This window comes from Acromyrmex echinatior, chromosome 19 (assembly GCF_024713525.1).
Source record: "Acromyrmex echinatior isolate Ae372 chromosome 19, ASM2471352v2, whole genome shotgun sequence".
Lineage (NCBI taxonomy): Eukaryota > Metazoa > Arthropoda > Insecta > Hymenoptera > Formicidae > Acromyrmex > Acromyrmex echinatior.
In genome coordinates this window covers 894,337-913,696 of record NC_141870.1, presented here as the reverse complement: position 1 = coordinate 913,696, position 19,360 = coordinate 894,337, and the positions used below count along the sequence as shown (strand labels likewise).

General features: G+C 29.8%; 3 protein-coding genes across 8 annotated transcripts; 1 reads left to right on the top strand and 2 right to left on the bottom strand.

Annotated features, from left to right (window-relative positions):
• Positions 1 to 201: 201 nt before the first annotated feature.
• Positions 202 to 3,853, bottom strand: Prp19 (pre-mRNA processing factor 19). 2 transcript variants are annotated; one of them, XM_011058272.2, is made up of 8 exons: positions 3,749 to 3,853; positions 3,009 to 3,158; positions 2,668 to 2,942; positions 2,222 to 2,416; positions 1,824 to 1,979; positions 1,525 to 1,755; positions 1,091 to 1,431; positions 202 to 725 (listed from the first exon to the last, which is right to left on the bottom strand). In XM_011058272.2, the coding sequence occupies exons 1-8, from the start codon at positions 3,765 to 3,767 to the stop codon at positions 581 to 583; spliced, it is 1,512 nt and encodes a 503-aa protein (XP_011056574.1). In that variant the 5' UTR covers positions 3,768 to 3,853; the 3' UTR covers positions 202 to 580. The 2 variants fall into 2 exon arrangements, with proteins under 2 accessions (XP_011056574.1, XP_087272028.1); XM_087415902.1 differs by lacking the exon at positions 3,749 to 3,853 and adding an exon at positions 3,337 to 3,526.
• Sas-4 (spindle assembly abnormal 4) lies at positions 3,849 to 9,061 on the top strand. Of its 4 annotated transcripts, XM_011058271.2 has the most exons (6): positions 3,849 to 3,993; positions 4,529 to 4,680; positions 4,768 to 5,780; positions 5,865 to 8,314; positions 8,419 to 8,560; positions 8,707 to 9,061. In XM_011058271.2, exons 3-6 carry the CDS (start codon positions 4,779 to 4,781, stop codon positions 8,836 to 8,838), a joined length of 3,726 nt encoding a protein of 1,241 aa, XP_011056573.1. In that variant the 5' UTR covers positions 3,849 to 3,993; positions 4,529 to 4,680; positions 4,768 to 4,778; the 3' UTR covers positions 8,839 to 9,061. The 4 variants fall into 4 exon arrangements, with proteins under 4 accessions (XP_011056573.1, XP_011056572.1, XP_087272026.1 ...); XM_011058270.2 differs by having other exon boundaries at positions 4,768 to 8,314; XM_087415900.1 differs by having other exon boundaries at positions 3,885 to 3,997; positions 4,768 to 8,314.
• A 52-nt stretch (positions 9,062 to 9,113) lies between these two features.
• Positions 9,114 to 19,079, bottom strand: LOC105147337 (E3 ubiquitin-protein ligase TRIM33). Of its 2 annotated transcripts, none has more exons than XM_011058269.2 (11): positions 18,108 to 19,079; positions 17,677 to 17,906; positions 16,563 to 16,843; positions 16,377 to 16,487; positions 15,873 to 16,067; positions 15,123 to 15,235; positions 13,644 to 14,930; positions 12,355 to 12,517; positions 12,091 to 12,277; positions 11,842 to 11,994; positions 9,114 to 11,773 (listed from the first exon to the last, which is right to left on the bottom strand). In XM_011058269.2, exons 1-11 carry the CDS (start codon positions 18,460 to 18,462, stop codon positions 11,600 to 11,602), a joined length of 3,249 nt encoding a protein of 1,082 aa, XP_011056571.2. In that variant the 5' UTR covers positions 18,463 to 19,079; the 3' UTR covers positions 9,114 to 11,599. The 2 variants fall into 2 exon arrangements, with proteins under 2 accessions (XP_011056571.2, XP_011056570.2); XM_011058268.2 differs by having other exon boundaries at positions 12,355 to 12,520; positions 18,108 to 19,078.
• Positions 19,080 to 19,360: the final 281 nt, after the last annotated feature.

Genomic DNA, 19,360 nt, shown 5'->3' with positions numbered 1-19,360 from the left:
CTTAAAGTTACATATTGATATTTTTTAAATGTAATTTTGTTTAATATTTACTGTTAATAAACAGTGGATGTTACTAGACCTTTTTTACATTCATAGAATTTTACTTAAAAGAAATATATAGAAAATAACGCTTTAGATGTTATATAAAATATTTATTTTCTATAAGATGCACGTATGTGGTTTAATGATTAAAAATCAAAGTTGTAGTTTACACAATCGTACTTGTTATTTATTTGTATATAATGTACTTTTTGTAAAAATTTATAGCTTAGCAATATTTAAAATTTTATAGTTTAGCTGAAAAATCCTCATATAATTCACATTTGAAAGAAAAAAGCATAACAAATTTCTAATTTACATAAGATTCACTTTTGAAGATACGTTGTCCAAAATGCAAAGATTGAATAGACCTTACAATATTACGAACTTACTATGTTCATTATTTATTACTTATTCTAATTTTTGTATTTAATAACATAAGAAACATTTAAAAAAAGTTAAGTCAAATTTATCGAATCGATTAGACATTTATAAAGTAATCTTCTAATTCAATTAAAAATAATAATCAGTATATTTCTATTTATGATAATCCGTACAGTTTTAATGTTCTATCCATACTAGTAGACGCGATATATTGTGCATGCTTTCCAAAACGAACGCCAGTGGCAGCGGCTGTGTGATCATTTAGGACTTTCAATTCCTGCCATTGCTTACAGAGGTATACCCTAAAACAATACAACATATATAATATAATCTTAAATTAAGTTATATTATACAATGTTAATACATCTCATGGCAAATTTAAATTATTATTAAAACAATAAATTAAAATATTATTAAAATATGTGATACTGCAATTGAGACACAGTAAAATTTTTAAAGACATTTTATTTAATATAAGACTTTTATTAATAGGATATTTATTAATTAGTATATGATTAATTTTTTATATTAGTATCAACACTTTCGAATAACTAATAACCATCAAGGACTAATAATATAAGATAATTTCAACTTCGTCCTTTGATTATTTATTTGATTTATTCATATATAGCGATCTAGTTTAATTTATTATTGTTCAACATTTTACCTGACATCCGTTCCTGCCACAGCCAAATAAGTTCCACTTTGATCAAAGCAAATATCCTTCACTTCATAAGATTCCTCCAATTGTAATGTCTTGAAGTTCTTCAATTTACGCAAATCCCAAAGCTTGACGCATGAATCTTCCGCAGCTGTTGCCAAGTAATATCCATTCTCGGAAAAACTAATCGCCGTGATTGGACCAGTGTGTCCCGGAAAGTTTGCTACATTAGATTGTTCTTTTAAATCCCAGATTTTCACCTGAGAATCCGCAGTGCCAGTGCCGAAAATCAAACCATCAGGATGGAATTGTGCAGTTGTCAACGGTTGTCCTGCTTGTCCTGCAATCTTTAAACAATCAAGCGTGATGTGTGTAGGACTTTTTTTATCATACCATAACCTTTTTAATTAAATATAATGATGTGTTAATTAAAAACATACTTTAGTTAATAATCTGCCGGTACGTATATCTGAAAAGGCCCAATGTTGATCTAGAGAGGAACTCAGTAGATAATCGCCAGTTGGATGTAAAGACAATCCAGTCACAGGTGCATCGTGAGCTTTCAATAATAATGTTGTTTGACTGGTAGCAACATTCCATACACGAATTGTAGTATCGGGTGACGCAGTCATTACTACATCCTCCTCTGGATGATAAATAACTCGTGTAACCTAAGATAATTCAAAAAATTAGTATGTTTAAGAAAGTAATAAAACGACAATTTAAATTGATTGCGCACTTTTTTTGTGTGTCCTTTAAGGATTGCCACTACTTGTTCAGTATCCTTGTTAAAAACAGTGGCATTCTTATCAGCACCACCTGTTAAAATCTTGCTAGTATCTGCATTGTGAATATCAAGTGCTAGAATTCCAGGCACACTGGCAGAGTGAAGTCCCTGAAAATTAACATAATTATTTTTAACATTAATAATAATTAATTCATTCATTTTTTATTTCTTAAAAATCTTTAGAATTATATAATAATTATTATTGTATTGTATATTATCATTAGATTTCTATTTTAATGCAGCTCTAACTTTATTTAAACTTATATATTTATAACATTATATATTTATAAAAATTCTTAATAATGAAACAGTAAATTTTGAAAATTTTATAAAACTTAACAAAAGCTTACAGGATGTGATGCGAGAGTTTGGAATGACCGGATACTGTCCTGAGGCATAAGATCTTCTGGTACTGACCGTCCACGCCTTTTTCGCTCTTGAGTAAGAACAGTTGCTCGCTCTTGAAGTTTCTGTATTACATCTTCAGTGATACCAGCTTGTTCCATTGGTTGTGTTGCTGTGCCACCAGCTTCTACTGCCACAGCCTAAGGAAGAAAATATAACTTATTAAGAATTATAAACATATTTACAATTTATAATATACATAAAATAGAAAACAAATATATATATATATATTTATGCTTTTATATGTATATGTACATATATATATATATATATATATATATATATATATATATATATAATAAAACCTATATGACTTTGTAAATTAAGATATTATTAAATATTTATAATTTAAAGAAATTCAAGAATAATCAATCAAATAATGATAACATACTGGTTGCGGAATTGTAGCCTGAACAATTCCAGCTTGTGGTTTGAGAGTAGCAAGAGCCTCTCTAGCAGCAGTAACTTCCTTAGTCAATCTAGCAATCACACGGCAAGCCGCATCATGTTGATATAAAGCATGAGACAGTTCCTGTCTTGCAGTCTGAAGTTGCTGTCGTAATGTAAATGAATGCAACATAACAGCATCCCATTCATCTTGCATAATTTTTAATATTGCTGGAATAGAAGTTGCACTAGGTGGTTTGGGCTTGACAATTGGAGTTGCTATAATAGAAAAGATTATAAATTAAATAAAAATAATTATGTAAAAAAATATGAGTTTAAAAATACCTTTGATATCAATAAGTTGTTCAATGGTAAGTTCTTTGCCACTAATAGGATCTACTCCATTTTCAGTCACATATTTTTCTATGAGACGTCTCTCAAATATTGAGCCAGAGACAGGAGATATTACTGGATGCTCTGGTACTTCATTAGAAACTGAAAATTATAAAAATTTATAACAATCTTTATTACATCTCAAAATTTTATTATATTAAGATTTAAATATATGAATTATAATTTGTTTTATAGATATTACTAATTGAATTAATAAGTTATATACATAATACATTTATACATATTAATGTATACATAAACATTATAAATAAGCACTTACAATTATATAATCTACAAGATAATAAATGTAATTGTATCTTCGTAAAATTTTCTTTTTATTAACAAATCCATCTTATTATTATATGTATATTATAGGATTAAATCATTAGAATATTCTAAGGTTGCATTTCGTTGTACGCATAATGTGCATCATTTTATCCTTCTTTAACACTCTGCGAACAAGGATAAAATGATACTTCATGCTTCATGCGCGTTATATGTGCAACGGAAATGGAGACTAGGTTATGCTTGCCGACAGTGCCGGTATGAAATTTCTTATTTCTTCAACAATTTCTTCTTAATTTTGTGTTAAGTATCGTCGTGTAAATTTGCATGACATAAATATAAGCATCACATAAGGATAGTTAAAATAAAAAATAACATTCATGATTTATGTTCTCACAGATACTTACTCGCACAAGATAGCGCCATTTTCTCGATTAAAGTATGGGCGCGTTTCCACTGAGCGAGTCACGCCGCGTCACGAAAGAGAGAGAGAGAGGTTATGATTATTTATGAAATGAGATATTTTGATTGGTTAACTTATGATGCGACGCGTGACGCTCTCAGTGAAAACTGATTGAATTAGACCGATTTATTTAGTATTTACATTCAATATATGTATATACACATATATATATATATACATAGTATAGGGGTGCGTGAGTGTATATATATATATATATATATAAAATATTTATTTAATATTAGGCCCTATACATAATGGGAGAAATAAAAACAGGAATAAATAAATAATTAGAGATATTAAATATTGCAAATAGAGGTTAAACATAACTTACAGTTGATACAAATAAGATATTTACATATTTCATATCATATTTGTATTCATTGTATGTAAAGCCCTGCACACAATGGAGGAAAAATGTTAGGAATAAATATTAAGATTTTAATTTATTAAAAACCATGTATTTTGATATAACTAATGTCTAATAGGTTGAAATCTCAACATGTATTTCTATTTCTAATATTTCTTCTTTTGTGCGCAGCTCTGTGTACGCGTTTAATCTTTATTCTTAATTTTTTGTTTTTTTAATATTTAATATTTAATTCTCTAATGTTTCTTTCATTGTGTACAAGGCCTTAGGATTTTAAATATAAAATCAAACTTTAGCAAGAACAGATTTATAAATGTCACTTATAAATTATATTTATATTTCATTATATTTTTTCAGAGTATCTGGACATCAAATTTTTTTTCGTGATTCTCAAATGCAGTTTGTTTTATTTGAGCTTTAAATATATTTATATGTATATCAAACTGCATATGCTTCATTTGGTATTGCATTTTTCAATGCTTTAAAAAAGGCATTATATACTTTTTCAAGTAAGCTGTTTTTATTTTTATTATATGCATTCAAAATTACTGATAGAAATTAAAAAAAAATAATTTTTCAAATTTTAACTATTTTAGATATAAATATCATGGATGTGGAAGCGTCTGTAGCTGAGCGCTTGCAAAAATTAAAGCAATGGCAAATAGAACAACAAGAAAAATTATTGAAGCAACAACGAATGCAAAGAGAGATTTTAAGTCACGAACAAGATCGTATTTACAAAGCACTTGGTTTGCCAACACACTTTGATATTATTGGAAATACGGAGGACACATGTGTCATGCAGGAGAATGAGATGAATGTAAAAGAAACAATGCCTGATAATGCTTCAAAGCTTCAATACAGTGCGAAAAATTCAGATGGAATATTAAAAACAATGAATAAAAGAATATCAACAAATGCTATTTCAGCATACAAAGATTATAATCAGGAGCAAAGTGACGATTCATCAGATTACATTTCTACAGTTGCTGATAAAAATAAAAGTTCTATGAAAGATTACAGTTCTGGTGCATTGTCACAGAAAAAAGAATTAAGTGATTCATTAATAGAAGGTATAAAACCACTCTCATTGAATGACGTTTCAAATAATTGTGTCTCAATTGATGACATACCTCTTCCTTCATCGAAAAAAGATTTTCAAACAATACTAGAAGAAAAATTATGGAAAGAATCAGAAATTATGTCAAAAGCACACACAGATACAAAGATTAAGACAAAGAAACCATTTTTAAAGAAAGGTCAAGGACTGTCAAGATTTAAAATGTCTGCAAATTTGCGTCCTTCAATTGCAGTTACGAAAAGGTATAACATGTCTTTATCTTCTAATACTCAACATATTGATAGGAGTAATAAGTGCGAGAGTTCTGTTGCACGTAGACATGTATCTCCAAAAATTTTGGATAATGTTTCTATTGCAAATGGAAAGCGACAATTAAGCTTGAAAACTGTTCCATTACCGAAGATTTTTAATAAATCTATTATTTCTACTAACCAAGTCACACATAACGTTACTTCTAATGGATCAAAACATTTATCAGAAACTAATATATCAGACTGTGATTCAAAAGCAGAGAGAGAATTAGAGGAGGTAAGAATATTTGAACTCTTAGAAGAAAAGGCGGAAAATTCTAGTTTTTGTTCAACCTCAAGTACAGTACTTGCATTCTTGCAGCAGTCTACACCATTTAAAATAAAGAATAAATTAAGTCAAACAAGCGAGAGCAGCGTTGTAGCAAGTAAAAAACAACAAAGTGGAGAAACAAGTGATATGATCGAGCCGATTCAACAAGTTGCACACGCTAGAAATTTAAAATCAGATGTACAGTGCCAGGTTGAGCAGTTTGAGTTTCATAAACATTCTCATACTAACGCCGCCACTATCAATCGCTACGGGGATATCACAAATACTAATATCCCAAAAACGACACAGAACTGTTTTATACCTGCTAATCAAGTGTTGGAAAGCAATGAAGCGTACATAGACCATCCAGAAAATCATGATACATCTATTATCACAGTAATGTCGAATAATGATGAAGAGAGGGACATTTCTACGAGAAATGAATGTAAATTAACATATGAAAGTGAAGCGGATGTCAATCATCATGTTAGATTTTCAGAATATAATGAATATAGAACCATAGATTCAACCGATGTATCTGATATAGTAAGTAATTCTTCTTTAAATGATTATCTCGAACAACAGAATTGGAATGATTGTTCCATTGATACGTTAGAATCGTGCAATGTAAAAAAGAAACTGCCATTTAATTATAAGGAACAAATTCATACTTCCCCTTTGAACATTATCAGCAATAAAAAAACGATCGACACTCCAAGACAATCGTCTTTGCAGCAAGACGTAACAGGATATAACAAAAAAGATTCATATAATCATTTGACGAAAACTATACATGTTCTCGAAGAAGAAAATGCTTTAAATTATAATGACGAATCGTCCAACAAAGATACATGCTATGATAACGAATGTACTCCAATAATTGAAGAAATTGTTCAAACATCTGATGAAGAGCGATCTATTTTGTCGTCGTCATTATCGTCATCATCATCATCGGACGCTCGAGAGTTACGTACACATAAAAAGAAAGAATATATGTTGAAAAGCGAACCGGAAAAAATAACGGAAGAGATAGCGAAAATATGTTCGAATGTGAGAGAGGTTGATTGTTATTTATCTGAGAAGCATGTTAATCAAATGAATATTTCCGAAACAGACCTTTTAAAAAATCGTTTATTAGAACTTGAAAAAGAAATAGACATATTTCGAAAGGAAAGTTCAGCTTTGTTGTTTCAACGCCGAAAATTACAAGAAGAGGAGATAATTCGATGTAAACAATATGCAGAAAAGGAAAAGGATTTTGAGGAAAATAGAAGAAGAGTAGAAAACCAATTACAAGAGGAGAAAAAGAAAATAGCGCGTGAGAAGATAGCAATGGAAAATAGAATTCGCGATGCTCAGGAGAAGGCAAAGCAAAGTAAAATGGAAAGACAAAAGGCGCAAAATCTGCAAGAGCAATTAGAAGAATTGAGAGATGAATTGAATATCAAAGAAAGTAGATGGAATGCTGCTGAATCAAGATACAAAAGCGAGCTTCGTGTGTTACGAGTAGAAATATCAAAATTGAAACAAGAAGTCGGGAATTTACAAAATATTAAAAGAACAAACATCAGAAATCTTAGGAGGAATACGGGGCAAGTAATTACGACAGCTATCAATCAAATTAACAAACGCGTTGTTGTGACTCCATCCAATGAGACTTCAACGAAGATGCGTCACGATTCATCGAATACTTCATCAGATACTTCCACTCCTGACAATGATGATAAAAATGAAGACAAAACTCGAAATGAATCGATTACGAAATCAATTAAAGTAAATGATGGTTTTGAACAAATAACGAGTGATGTACTTACAAATAAGGAAAAGTATAAACAAGTTGAAATTGAATCACAGCCTAAATGCAATCAAAAATTCATGGAAGAAAACATTGCGGTAAAAAAGCGATATTTATACGAAAATTTATTAAAAGACGCAACATCGGATTTAATAGAAAATCAAAATCCATTTCATACAAACCAGGATGTATTGAGTGATGCCCAGCCAGTAGTTACACAAATACATAATCTGAGTGCAAAAGGCAATGGTAAATCCTGTTCGAGTTCTACAAACAAAAATCTTAGGCATACAACAGTTGATGTTGCAAATGATATAGAGTATTACACTAACAAATCTCGTGAATTAAATCAGGATTCAACTGAAAATGACATAAAAATAGAAAAAGAAATAAAGAAAGATCGAACATTGTCATTTGAGAAGAATTTAAGTTCTACATTGCATCCTTCCGCTTCTCAGAATCAGATTGGTAAGACCAGTATGGATGCTGTAAAACAAATTCAGTTTCCTGATGGACGCATAGAATATTGGTATCCAAATGGTAACGTCAAAAAGATCTTTCCCGATCAAGAAGTTACAAAAATGATTTATTACAATGGAGATGTTCGTGAAACTGATAAAAATAAGAGAATAAAATATTTTTATGCCACAACTCGAACATGGCACACAACGACTTCCGATGGCTTAGAGATTTTAGAATTTCCCGAGTATGTTTATTTTATTATTTTATTATGTTCGCTTATTCCAATTTGCTGTTTTGTTTTATTCTCTAAATAATGCATTAATAAATAAAAATTATATTTGTATATAGTGGTCAAGTGGAAAAGCGTATGACCGATGGTACTGTCGAAGTGTTATTTCCAGACGGAACAGTAGCGCAAACTTTTGTTAACGGCGACAAGGTTTTAATTTTACCAAATGGACAAAAAGAAATTCATACAAAAGCACATAAGGTGAATGAGTGTTTCAACTTTTTATTTTGTATTTTAAATGCATTGTTCCCATTCGCATATTTTACTTTTTTTTATAAAAATAGAATTGTATAAACGTGCAAATTTGAATTAATATCAATTAATAAATATTTGTTTGAATATTTCAGAGACGAGAATATCCTGATGGTACTATAAAGCTAATTTATGCGGATGGTACTCAAGAAACACGTTATTCTAGTGGAAGAAAACGGTTAAAAGATAAAGATGGTAATCTTTTGATGGATTCATACGATGTATAAATTTTTTCCATCAAGGATTCTTTTTAATGAAATTCAGTAAAAATGAATTTAAAAAAATAATATATATATATATATGTACATGAAATGTGAATGTTATAATTAATTACATAATTGATATATTGCAAATGAAGAGATATATTATATAATAATTATTTTTATTAGAATTTGAAACTTAATGCTGATTTTTTTCGTTATAATAAGTGAATAAAGACTGGAAATTTTATATATAGAGTGTTCTGTTTATTATTACGACGAAATACTATGCATTGAAATACTTTGTTTTTTTTTTTCTTTAGTGAAAATGTAAAGAATACACATACTAGTTTAAATGCTTTTATCGTACGACAAAAAGACAAATGAAACAGCGGCTTTAATTTTTAAAGACTTGCTTCACATGAGCTGAAAAATAAAAAATTACTAAGAAATGATAGTATAGATGCAATCAAAAAGTCTATTCTTTATTTCTCCACTGTTTAAACTGTATACGTTGCAATAAGTTAAGGTGAATACGGCTAATATACGTTTGTTTCATTTTATTTATTACACTGGGATGTATTTCAAAACTCGACTCTTGTCAATTACGAAGCAGATTACGAATATCTTTTATTTTTGTTCAGCATTTGGTGAACATCAAAAGTAAAGTAATACTCGGGTACAAAATCGAGATTTGGAACGTACTCCTGTTCAGATGTACACCAGTTCAGACAGTGCAGGAATAAAGATCCGAAATTGAATTTATCTTTAAAATAATTAAAAGTAAAATTAAAATAGTATATCAAAAGGCATAGAATTATTTCGCATAACCGTTAGCATAAATATGAATGTAATATTTAAGATTTTCGTACAGCAGCGAATATAGTATAATAAAAGAATTTAGTACATTCCTGTATATTATAGTTACACTATATTCGCAACTGTATGAAATTTTCGAATATCACATTAATATTACATTCAGATTCAATCGGATTCAACCAGGTAAATTAGTAAAAATAGTAGATTTTAATTTCGGTGATTTTTTAATATTTTTGCTGAAAAATTCATCTTCAGAAATTTCAACAAAATTTTTCCATCAAAGAAGAAAGTTAATTGCATAAAAAAATCAATAAAAAAACTGTTTAATAATAAAAAAATATAAATATAATTGAAAATATATTTAAAAATATACATAAATGTTTCATAGCCGTCTTCCCACGATTTTTTAAAATAATTTTTTTTGAAGTACAAAAAGTGTTGCGTCTAAAAAGTTAATTACTTAGTGAAAGTAGTATAAATGGAACTTTATTATCTATATATGTATATTTTATAAAATATTTTTTGCATACGATAAGAGTCAAAAGACAAAAAAGTATCGTTATTCAACAAATAATTGTATATCAACTTACATTATTAATCAAATATAATATGTTAAGCATTTTATAGTTTACTAACATGATAAAACTTCAAGCAGTGTATCATATTAACATCAGGAAATGAAATATATTATAGTAACTTTTACCGATATTTTTTATAATAACGATTTGATAATGTTGCAATTTTTTATGACTGTAACGATCTAAATGCTAAGTTTGCACTAAAAGAGAGACTTTGAAAGTCAAGTAACTTATCATCATTATACGTTATTTACTGAGAAAAATAGATTTCGTTATTTGTAACGCATCGACAAGTAACGAATAAAAGTAATTTTCGCAAAATTATTATTAAATTGTCATTATAACAAAATAACGATAAAAAGGAAGTAATGCGTGTTTCCATTCCCTGCTAAAAATATATTATCTAATTTATTAATTAATCCTAGCTATACACATGACGTTAAAATTAACTGTAAGTCCCTTATGACCTCGATTACGGGCAATGAAGAGATGGGTCTCAGAAATCTCAGTACAATTTGCTAAATCGACATTTTTTCGTATTTTTAAATTTTTCTTTTTCTTTGAACCTATATATCTCAAAACTCTTTAATTCTATCAATTTTATGGACTTATGCCTTAATAACTTATCCTTTCAATTTTCTATCGATTGAAACAAAAAATTGATTAAAATATGTCCATTTTTACGGTAACAAATATGGATGGGATCCGAGGGACACAAATGTGTATATCAAAGATAAAAAAAGTATGTATAGCTAAGGTTAAAAATCTAGCACGTCATTTATATAATTATATATATATATATATAATATATATATATATATATATATATATATATATATATATACACATACATACAGGGTAAATCTTAATGAATGTCTTAATATCTTACCATGGGAGATGAATTACCACTGTAACACATAAGAGAGAAATATTTTACCTCTTATGATAAAATATTGAGATGAAATATTGATTGACATCCATTAAGATTCACTTTGATATGCACGCATGCACACATATATATGTGTATGTATATATATATATATATATATATATATATATATATATGTGTGTGTATATTCGAGAAATGAAGCATGTCGAAGTTATACATTAATAGTCACCTTGTTCTAAAGTATTTAATACCGTCAATTTAACTGAAAAACCGAAAAAATTTGTTATAAATATTTCAAAAGAGAACATATAATAAATGCTCATGTAATTTGTCTTTTCAATTATTTTAAGTATTTATCATATTGCGAAAAAGTGTGGATAGTATTTATCACATTCTATCAAGTTATTAACTGTTTAATCCGATAATTATAAATCGTAAAAATAATTTACTCCCAAACACAACGATTCCGACGAGATACACTTAACAATTCACTTATTCTATATTAATCACTAATTATGCGTCTATATTTTCTATTGGGTGGAAAAACTTCTTCATCTTCTTCCTTGTCAGGTGTGAGGAAAGGATCGTCATATGCATAATTTGGTGCCCATTTCAATAACAACTTTTCAAAAAACTCTTCTAAATTTCTAGCTTCTTGATAAACTTGCGAATCCACCTGAAAAAAAGAATATAAATGGTGACAATGACAAATAAAATAAGAATTAAAAATCTTCATCAGCTTACGGGATTGTACGTAAAAGCATTTTTGAACATAAGTCTAATGTCCGCCATAACTTGTCTTAGATCTGTATAATGATCTATATGGTCAGACTTTAATTTATCCCTGATTATATCCAACGCAATTGGCTTCTTGATAATTCGATGATAATCAGTAATCTAAAAACAAAAACATTCATTGAATTATCTTGACTTGTCAAACATTCACTTTGAGAAAAAAATGATGCTCCCTCGTCGTGCTCCTATCGTGCTTACCTCACTCGATACAACTTCCCGAAAAGGTAAGCTTTGCTCATATTGACAATAAAGTTCTAAGACAATCCTTTGTGCAATTCGTAATTCCTTAGCGTTCATACCGTTTGATCTTTTTTCACTGTTCGATATATCGTCCGAACAATCTAGTACATTTGTACACAACATACACTGCCAAGTTTCACTCTCGCTACAAAAAAAAATGCTTAATTAATAATAGTTGAAAGGAAAAGCGAGATAAAGATACATTATAAATAGAAAACTTACTCTGGAAATGATTTTAAACTAGGTACGTGACAATAAAGATGGAAGACTTTTGGACATTTATCGCAGCACAGTACTGCGTCTCCTCCATCCATACATACGGCACACCAATCTTCATTTGGATCGTCCTTCATCACCATAGAAGCGGTTGTACTTTTCGAATTATCTACTGGAAAAGACATGTAAATTGAAATGAAAAGTCTAAGTCGAGTTTTTTATGTAAAAAATAAGAGTATAGTTAACACTTTTTAAAATTAAAAGAAGAGCATAAAACCACAGCACAAAATATTCTTTGTGATATTTAATATATAATTATGTTAATAAATAATTTAGACGTTTCGACCACAATCTGGCCATTTTCAGTAAAATTACAAATATCCATAAAACACAGAATTTACATAAATCTAACATTAAATTCAACGATCATAAATATAAATATACATCAATGCATTCTTTCTTCTTGTAAGAATACATCGTAAAATGTGTTGCAGCGCCAATTGTCATATTGCAAATTATGTAGAACAAGAATTGCCAGATTCTAATTTAAAAAATTATATATCGTTAATATCTTCTAGTCAATTTGATAAGGATTAACAATTCGTTACTTGTATTACAGACAAAATAATGAATCTTAAGCACTTTCTTCATGCAGATGGAAATTCGTGATATTGTGTATTATTATTTGTTCATATCTTCATATGTGTCCACTATTTATATGTGCATCAAAAATTCAGATTATTTTAGAATTATTTTTAAGTGTGAGAGAGATCTTTCTTTAGAAAAAGCAGATAAACATTAGACAAACCTTCAGTGTCACTTTGCTTATTGATACTACTTATTTGGATTTTTATAAATATATTATCTCAGAAATTCTTCTTTTGACTAATGATTATTCTGTGTCTAAAATTCGAACATTATCCCAATTCATGCATCTCATTAACTTGATGGCGTGAAATTACTGGCGTTACAACCATGTTTTACGATGTACTCTTACAAGAGGAAAGAATGCATTGATGTATATTTATATTTATATTTATGACCGTTGAATTTAACGTTAGATTTATGTAAATTCTGTTTTATAGACATTTGTAATTTTACTGAAGATTGCCAGATTGTAACCGAAACGTCTAAATTATTTATTAACGTAATTATATATTAAATATCACAAAGAATATCTTGTGCTGTGATTTTATGCTCTTCTTTTTGTTAATTTTTGATTTATAAACTACGTTTGTTATAATTGTATAGTAACATTTTTAAGTTAAAGTGAAATAATATCGAGTTTAACTAACCCGTTGCATTCTCAGCTATCGAGTTTATATCCTCGTCAGTGGAACTATCGACTTGTGCCGAGTCTACCTGATTTTTTTGAGCTTCTGGTATCACTAGGATTCCATTACTATCTAATTTCGCAATAGTGAGCATTAGATCATTCAATGATTTTTGACAAAATTTATCTAAGCTCTTTTCGGTGTCATCCGACTTGCCAGGAGTGGTGACAGGACTAGGTGTTTTGGGTATAGACGAACTGACAGCATGTAACAATGAAACAGTAGCTGAATTTTGCAACTGTGGTGGATTGTCACATGAAGTGGCACTTACATTGGTGTTAAATTTTTGATTATTGCTAGTCTGTTGATTTCTTAAAGTAATTTTGTATGTATCATTGGTAGGAACTGATGTGTAAGTAGATATATGTTGATGTCGAGGCAAAGTATAAGGAAGGCAAGGATTTGCTTGTTGTGGTATATGCCAGCGATGGATGGGATGATAATTTCCAATGTGCTGCGTTGACGGAGAAGTTAAATTACATTGTTGTAAACGTGACGTCACAGGTACAATGGATGTATTTGTTGCTTGATATGTATGAGGTGGTGGTACTTGGACCCTCTGAGGGTTATTATTTGAAGAGTATCTATATCCAGGAGAAAATCGGTATGGTACATGATTGGTGGATGTCCGAAACGCTGGATATGGAGGCGGTGGAATAGAATTATGCGCGAGAAGACCCCGTAAACTTGTGTTCTGTCCGAGTTGATCTAGATTTTGAGCTTGCTGATGTGGATGTGTGGATGATGTTACTTGTTGTTGATGACAGGTTCCCAATGGACGTTGTTGATGCATCAATGGAGATTGTTGCAACCTGTTATTACTATAGTTGACAGAATACGGTACTCGTGGCTGATGTGCTTGTGGCGATGATCGAGGTGACATACTGTGCGGTGCGATATACTGTTGCATATAATTTTGTGATTGTTGAGTATGTTGTTGTTGTTGTTGTTGTTGCTGCTGTTGTTGTTGTTGCTGCTGCTGTTGCTGTGGAAGATGCAGAGACGCTTGTTGATAAGAATTCTGTGGCGCGTTAGTGGATTGTTGTGTTACCATTACAGGTAATGGTAATCCCTGCTGAATGACAACAGGCATAACACTATCAGAGTGAGTATTATTTATTGAATTCGTAATTTGCTTTTGTTCGGCTTGTGATTCATTATAAGACACTGTGCTGTTATTAGCAGCCACAGGAGATATGGACGGATATACTCTACCATCGACGACTATCGCTCCGATTGATGACACCACTGTAGAAATAATACAAATTGGATTACGCTTACATGTAAAATATACTCGATTGATTTTCTAATTTCAAGATTAAATCTCTAATTATTAATTAAATTAGCATTATCTAATTATTGATTAAATCAATACAGTAAAAAATAAAGTAAAAGTATAAAAATAAAAAGTCAGATAAAAAATGATTTAGTGTTACAAACCTTTTATTAAATCTGGTACTTTTTCTAAGGATAAATGTATCCTGACAGGTATTTCTGGATTTGGAATATCAGCTCGTCTACTTTTTATTCTTTGTAAATGGCTTGTAACAGATCTGTAATAATATTATAATGTGTGAATATATATATATATATATATATATATATATATATATATATATAGCATGAGGCATTTAAAGTATTACAGTTGTTATCTTTAAAAATATTTCGCATATTCTTGTAGCTCATCAAGACATTTTCAAAATGTTCAAGATGATTAAACATGTGCGCTTATATTGTCCATACACGTTGTTAATTAACATATAGAGAGATATATATAATCTTTCGCGCGATACATCTTAAATAATATCAGCGCTATCACTTTAAAAATTGATTAGTACAAAGCTCTTAATCAAAGAAAGTTTAATTATACCATTTTTTAAATATCTCAATGTCATCCAAGAATCTGATATAAAATGTAAAGTATTTAAAAATTTATCATCAAAATAATCAAAATTATTTCATATAATATTAAAAAATTATTTTTTTTTTAATTAAAAATTCACTATTATTCAATCCCCTTCAAATTATATAACTTTTCTCTGAAACATGTTTTGCTATGATGCATATTTTTAAAGATAACAGCTTGTAGTAATATTTCAAATGTTCCATCTTAGGAACGTGTGTGTGTGTGTGTGTGTGTGTGTGTGTGTGTGTGTGTGTGTGTAACAGATATCTATAATTTTAGTATACCTTTTACTATATAATAATTCCATGTCCGATCCTTTTTTCAAAGCATGAGTACCAAAAAGTATACAATGATCTGTAAGTTTAGACAATTGATCTAAAGCAACTTTTTTCTCATTTAATGTATTCTGTTTTTGATCACACACTTCATTTAACCTCATCACCAATTGCTTTCCTCTTGTATTAATAGCATTTGTTAATCTGATACAAAAAGAATAAGATAAAAGAATAAGTGACTAATTGAATTATATTACTTAATGCAAATACACATATGTATTATGTATATATGTGTATGCACTTAATGCATATGTATTTATAATTAAGGCTGGAACGTTAGGACACAATCACGAGGCACATGCAAAGAATTGCTACGCGATTTGTTTATATTAAATAGGCCATATGTCTCGAAATCTTGTCATTTTACTTCAGCAAGTATGCGACTCACTCTAGTTCTTCATGCATGCTTTATGATTATGTTCAAACTTCCGGACCCTAATTTATAATACTTACTGTACTACCATTTGTGTTATATCTTGAACTAGACTTTTTTTCTTCTCCAATATTAGAATCTGTCTATCTTCTATAACTTTCATCGCACTTTTTAATAATACTCGTTTGTAACTAAAAAATATTGTTTGTATCTTACATCTGCAATCCTTTAATATTTTTACTTGATAGCTACTTTATAAATCCTACCTTACTTCTTTAAGCAAAATCGACATAGAAGTACGAGTTTCGGCTGCAATTTCATGAATAAATTTATATTTATGGTCACGATGTTCACTAAGTTGACAGTCTCTACAAGTCAATCTATCACATGTTTGACAAAATAAAGATAACTGTTCATGGGAATGAATTGTGCAAAACAAATATCCAGGTATCTTCTTATTTCCTCTTTTAACATTGTCTCTATCATTTATTATTTCATCCTTAGGTTTAATTATATGATCCTTGGTTATCTTCAATCTTTGATGAGCCTTAAAATAGTTTCATCCAACATGATTAATCAACATTACAACTTAGGTATTCATTTAAAAAATTTCTTCCATTTTCTCATTTAAGAGATATAGATTATTTATACACACAGAGAGTGTTTCTTAAAGTTCGTACACGGATCGTATAGTACTATTTCTGATCAAAAATTGAATAAAAAAGATCAAGCACATGATGCACACATACACACACATACACGCGCGTGCGAGCGATGCCACGCACAAAGTGAATCAGAGTAACTGAACCAGTTTTTTTATCTTATGAAAATTATCGATTTCACATCTAATTATCGACTTAGCAATACAGATGCGTGGATATATCATGTGAATTGGTTTGGACGCATTGAGAAATAGGCGCATTTTAATATCTTCGCTTGTAACAAAAATAAAATTTTGTAACTTTTTTTTTACAATTCAATATCGAACGTGCCTGTTTAGAGTAAAAAATTGGTTCAACTATTCTGATTAACTCTGTATATATACTGGGTGTTGCATTTTAAACAATCGTTGCTCCAAAATTTTTTTTGTTCGTAATTTTAAGGAAAAATATTTCAGATAAAAATTGTATGATGTGGAGAGGGACATAAAATGGTGTTATTGATTTGACATTGGAAAGTTGTTTCACATTTTTCTCTATAAAATTGCAAACAAAGAAACTTTTTGGGGATGATCATTTAAAATGCAACATCCTGTGTATGTGTGTACACACACACACACACACACACACACACACACACACACACACACACACAGGATACACTATATATGTATATATATATATTTTTTTTTTCCTTCATTTAATATAAATTTATAATTACCATAACACAATTTTCACAAATAAATTCTTCACATTCCATACACCAACTAGTAGCAATAATATTATCATGACAGCTAGTACATTTTTTTTCTTCCTCAGCTTCCTTAGCTTCATCATCCAATCCTAGATCACTTTCTTCCTCTAATAATTTTGACAGAAATCTATTTTCAATCAAATTTTCCACCTGGCTAGTTACGTTGCAAACATGACATATAATCACATTACTCTCTACTGCAAAAGATAACATTAATATAAATATAAAATAAATTTAATGTAAAATTATAATAAATATTAAAGTAGAAACCAGTATTACTATATTTAACAATCAAATATTACAAATAGTATTTAATAATCTAATATTGACGGATATACATCAACTTTTCTAAAGGTCATTGAGAATAAAAAAAAGAAGTTTACATATATTTTACATACACAGAATATCTACATCGACTGATGTATTATGATCGCTGATTTTATTGTTAACGCACATTATGCAAGCTGCATGTAAGCACTCCAGAAGTTTTGCGTCCTCACCCATGGTGAACACTTTATTACAAAAAACGCATTTTGAAAGAAATGCACGGATCTCACTTTCTTGACTTTCAGTAGTGCACTCAATACGTTGATCGTTACAGTCTTCTTCAATACAAATTGCATCTTGCACTTGAGATTGCTGTGTATCTTGTTTAGAAATGTTTTGCTCCGAAGGTTCCTCCTTCACTACTATAGGTAATACTACGGGTAACGTTGACATTCCCACCACTAATTCATTACTTTGATTTTCCATGGTTAATGGAGATTCGAAGATACAATCTCTTCACTCTTTTTAGAAAATAACTTACGTTATAACTTGCGGCAAAGATTGTCTCTCGAATAGTGTAGCGGGTACGGCGCCATGGCAGCCATTTTAATTAATGAATATACATCACAAACTTCTGTAGACTGTAACTTCTGTTTATTATCATTCAATAATATCGAATATTTTTCAAAGTAAGAACATCAAATATAAAATTCTGAATAAAAAACCGACTAGATATTTTTAAATTATTTATTTTCAACTTTCATCAATATTTTTAATTTTAAAGGCTTTGAATATGTACATACATATATACAGAACATATATACAAAACTTAAGGTTCCTGCACACAAGACTGGACAGGATGTTGATGCTTGCCGTGGAACTTAGTAGCGTAAAGTCCTGTATTTCATTGTGCTAGAAACTCGATCCGAATTCCAAATTCTCGGACCGAGAAATGTGTAATCGATCAATTTGCCGTTTTTTCATAAAAACTGTTTGATTGACATGTTTTACATGTTGATTGACTGATACATTCCTGGATCCAAGAATTCGAACCGAGTTCTAGCATCGTGGACACAATTAGGTTTTACCATGCATGCTGTCCGTTAAGGTAAATTTTCACAAATTGCTCTGAACGGCTGTTTCAACGACAAAAAGGATCATGTGATCAAAATGGACGCTTGATATTCGTCAATCTTAACCACGTGATCCTTTTTGTCGCTAACAGCAGAGTGAAGCCTGAGAGCGGCCATGTCCGGAATTTAGCTATTACTTTAGCGCCTCTATGTCCACAAAATTGAAGCTTGCATTTTGAAATTAACGCTTCATATTGACTGTCGCAACAAACTTGCGATCAGCTTGCAACTAATGTAGAACCGGCTTAAAA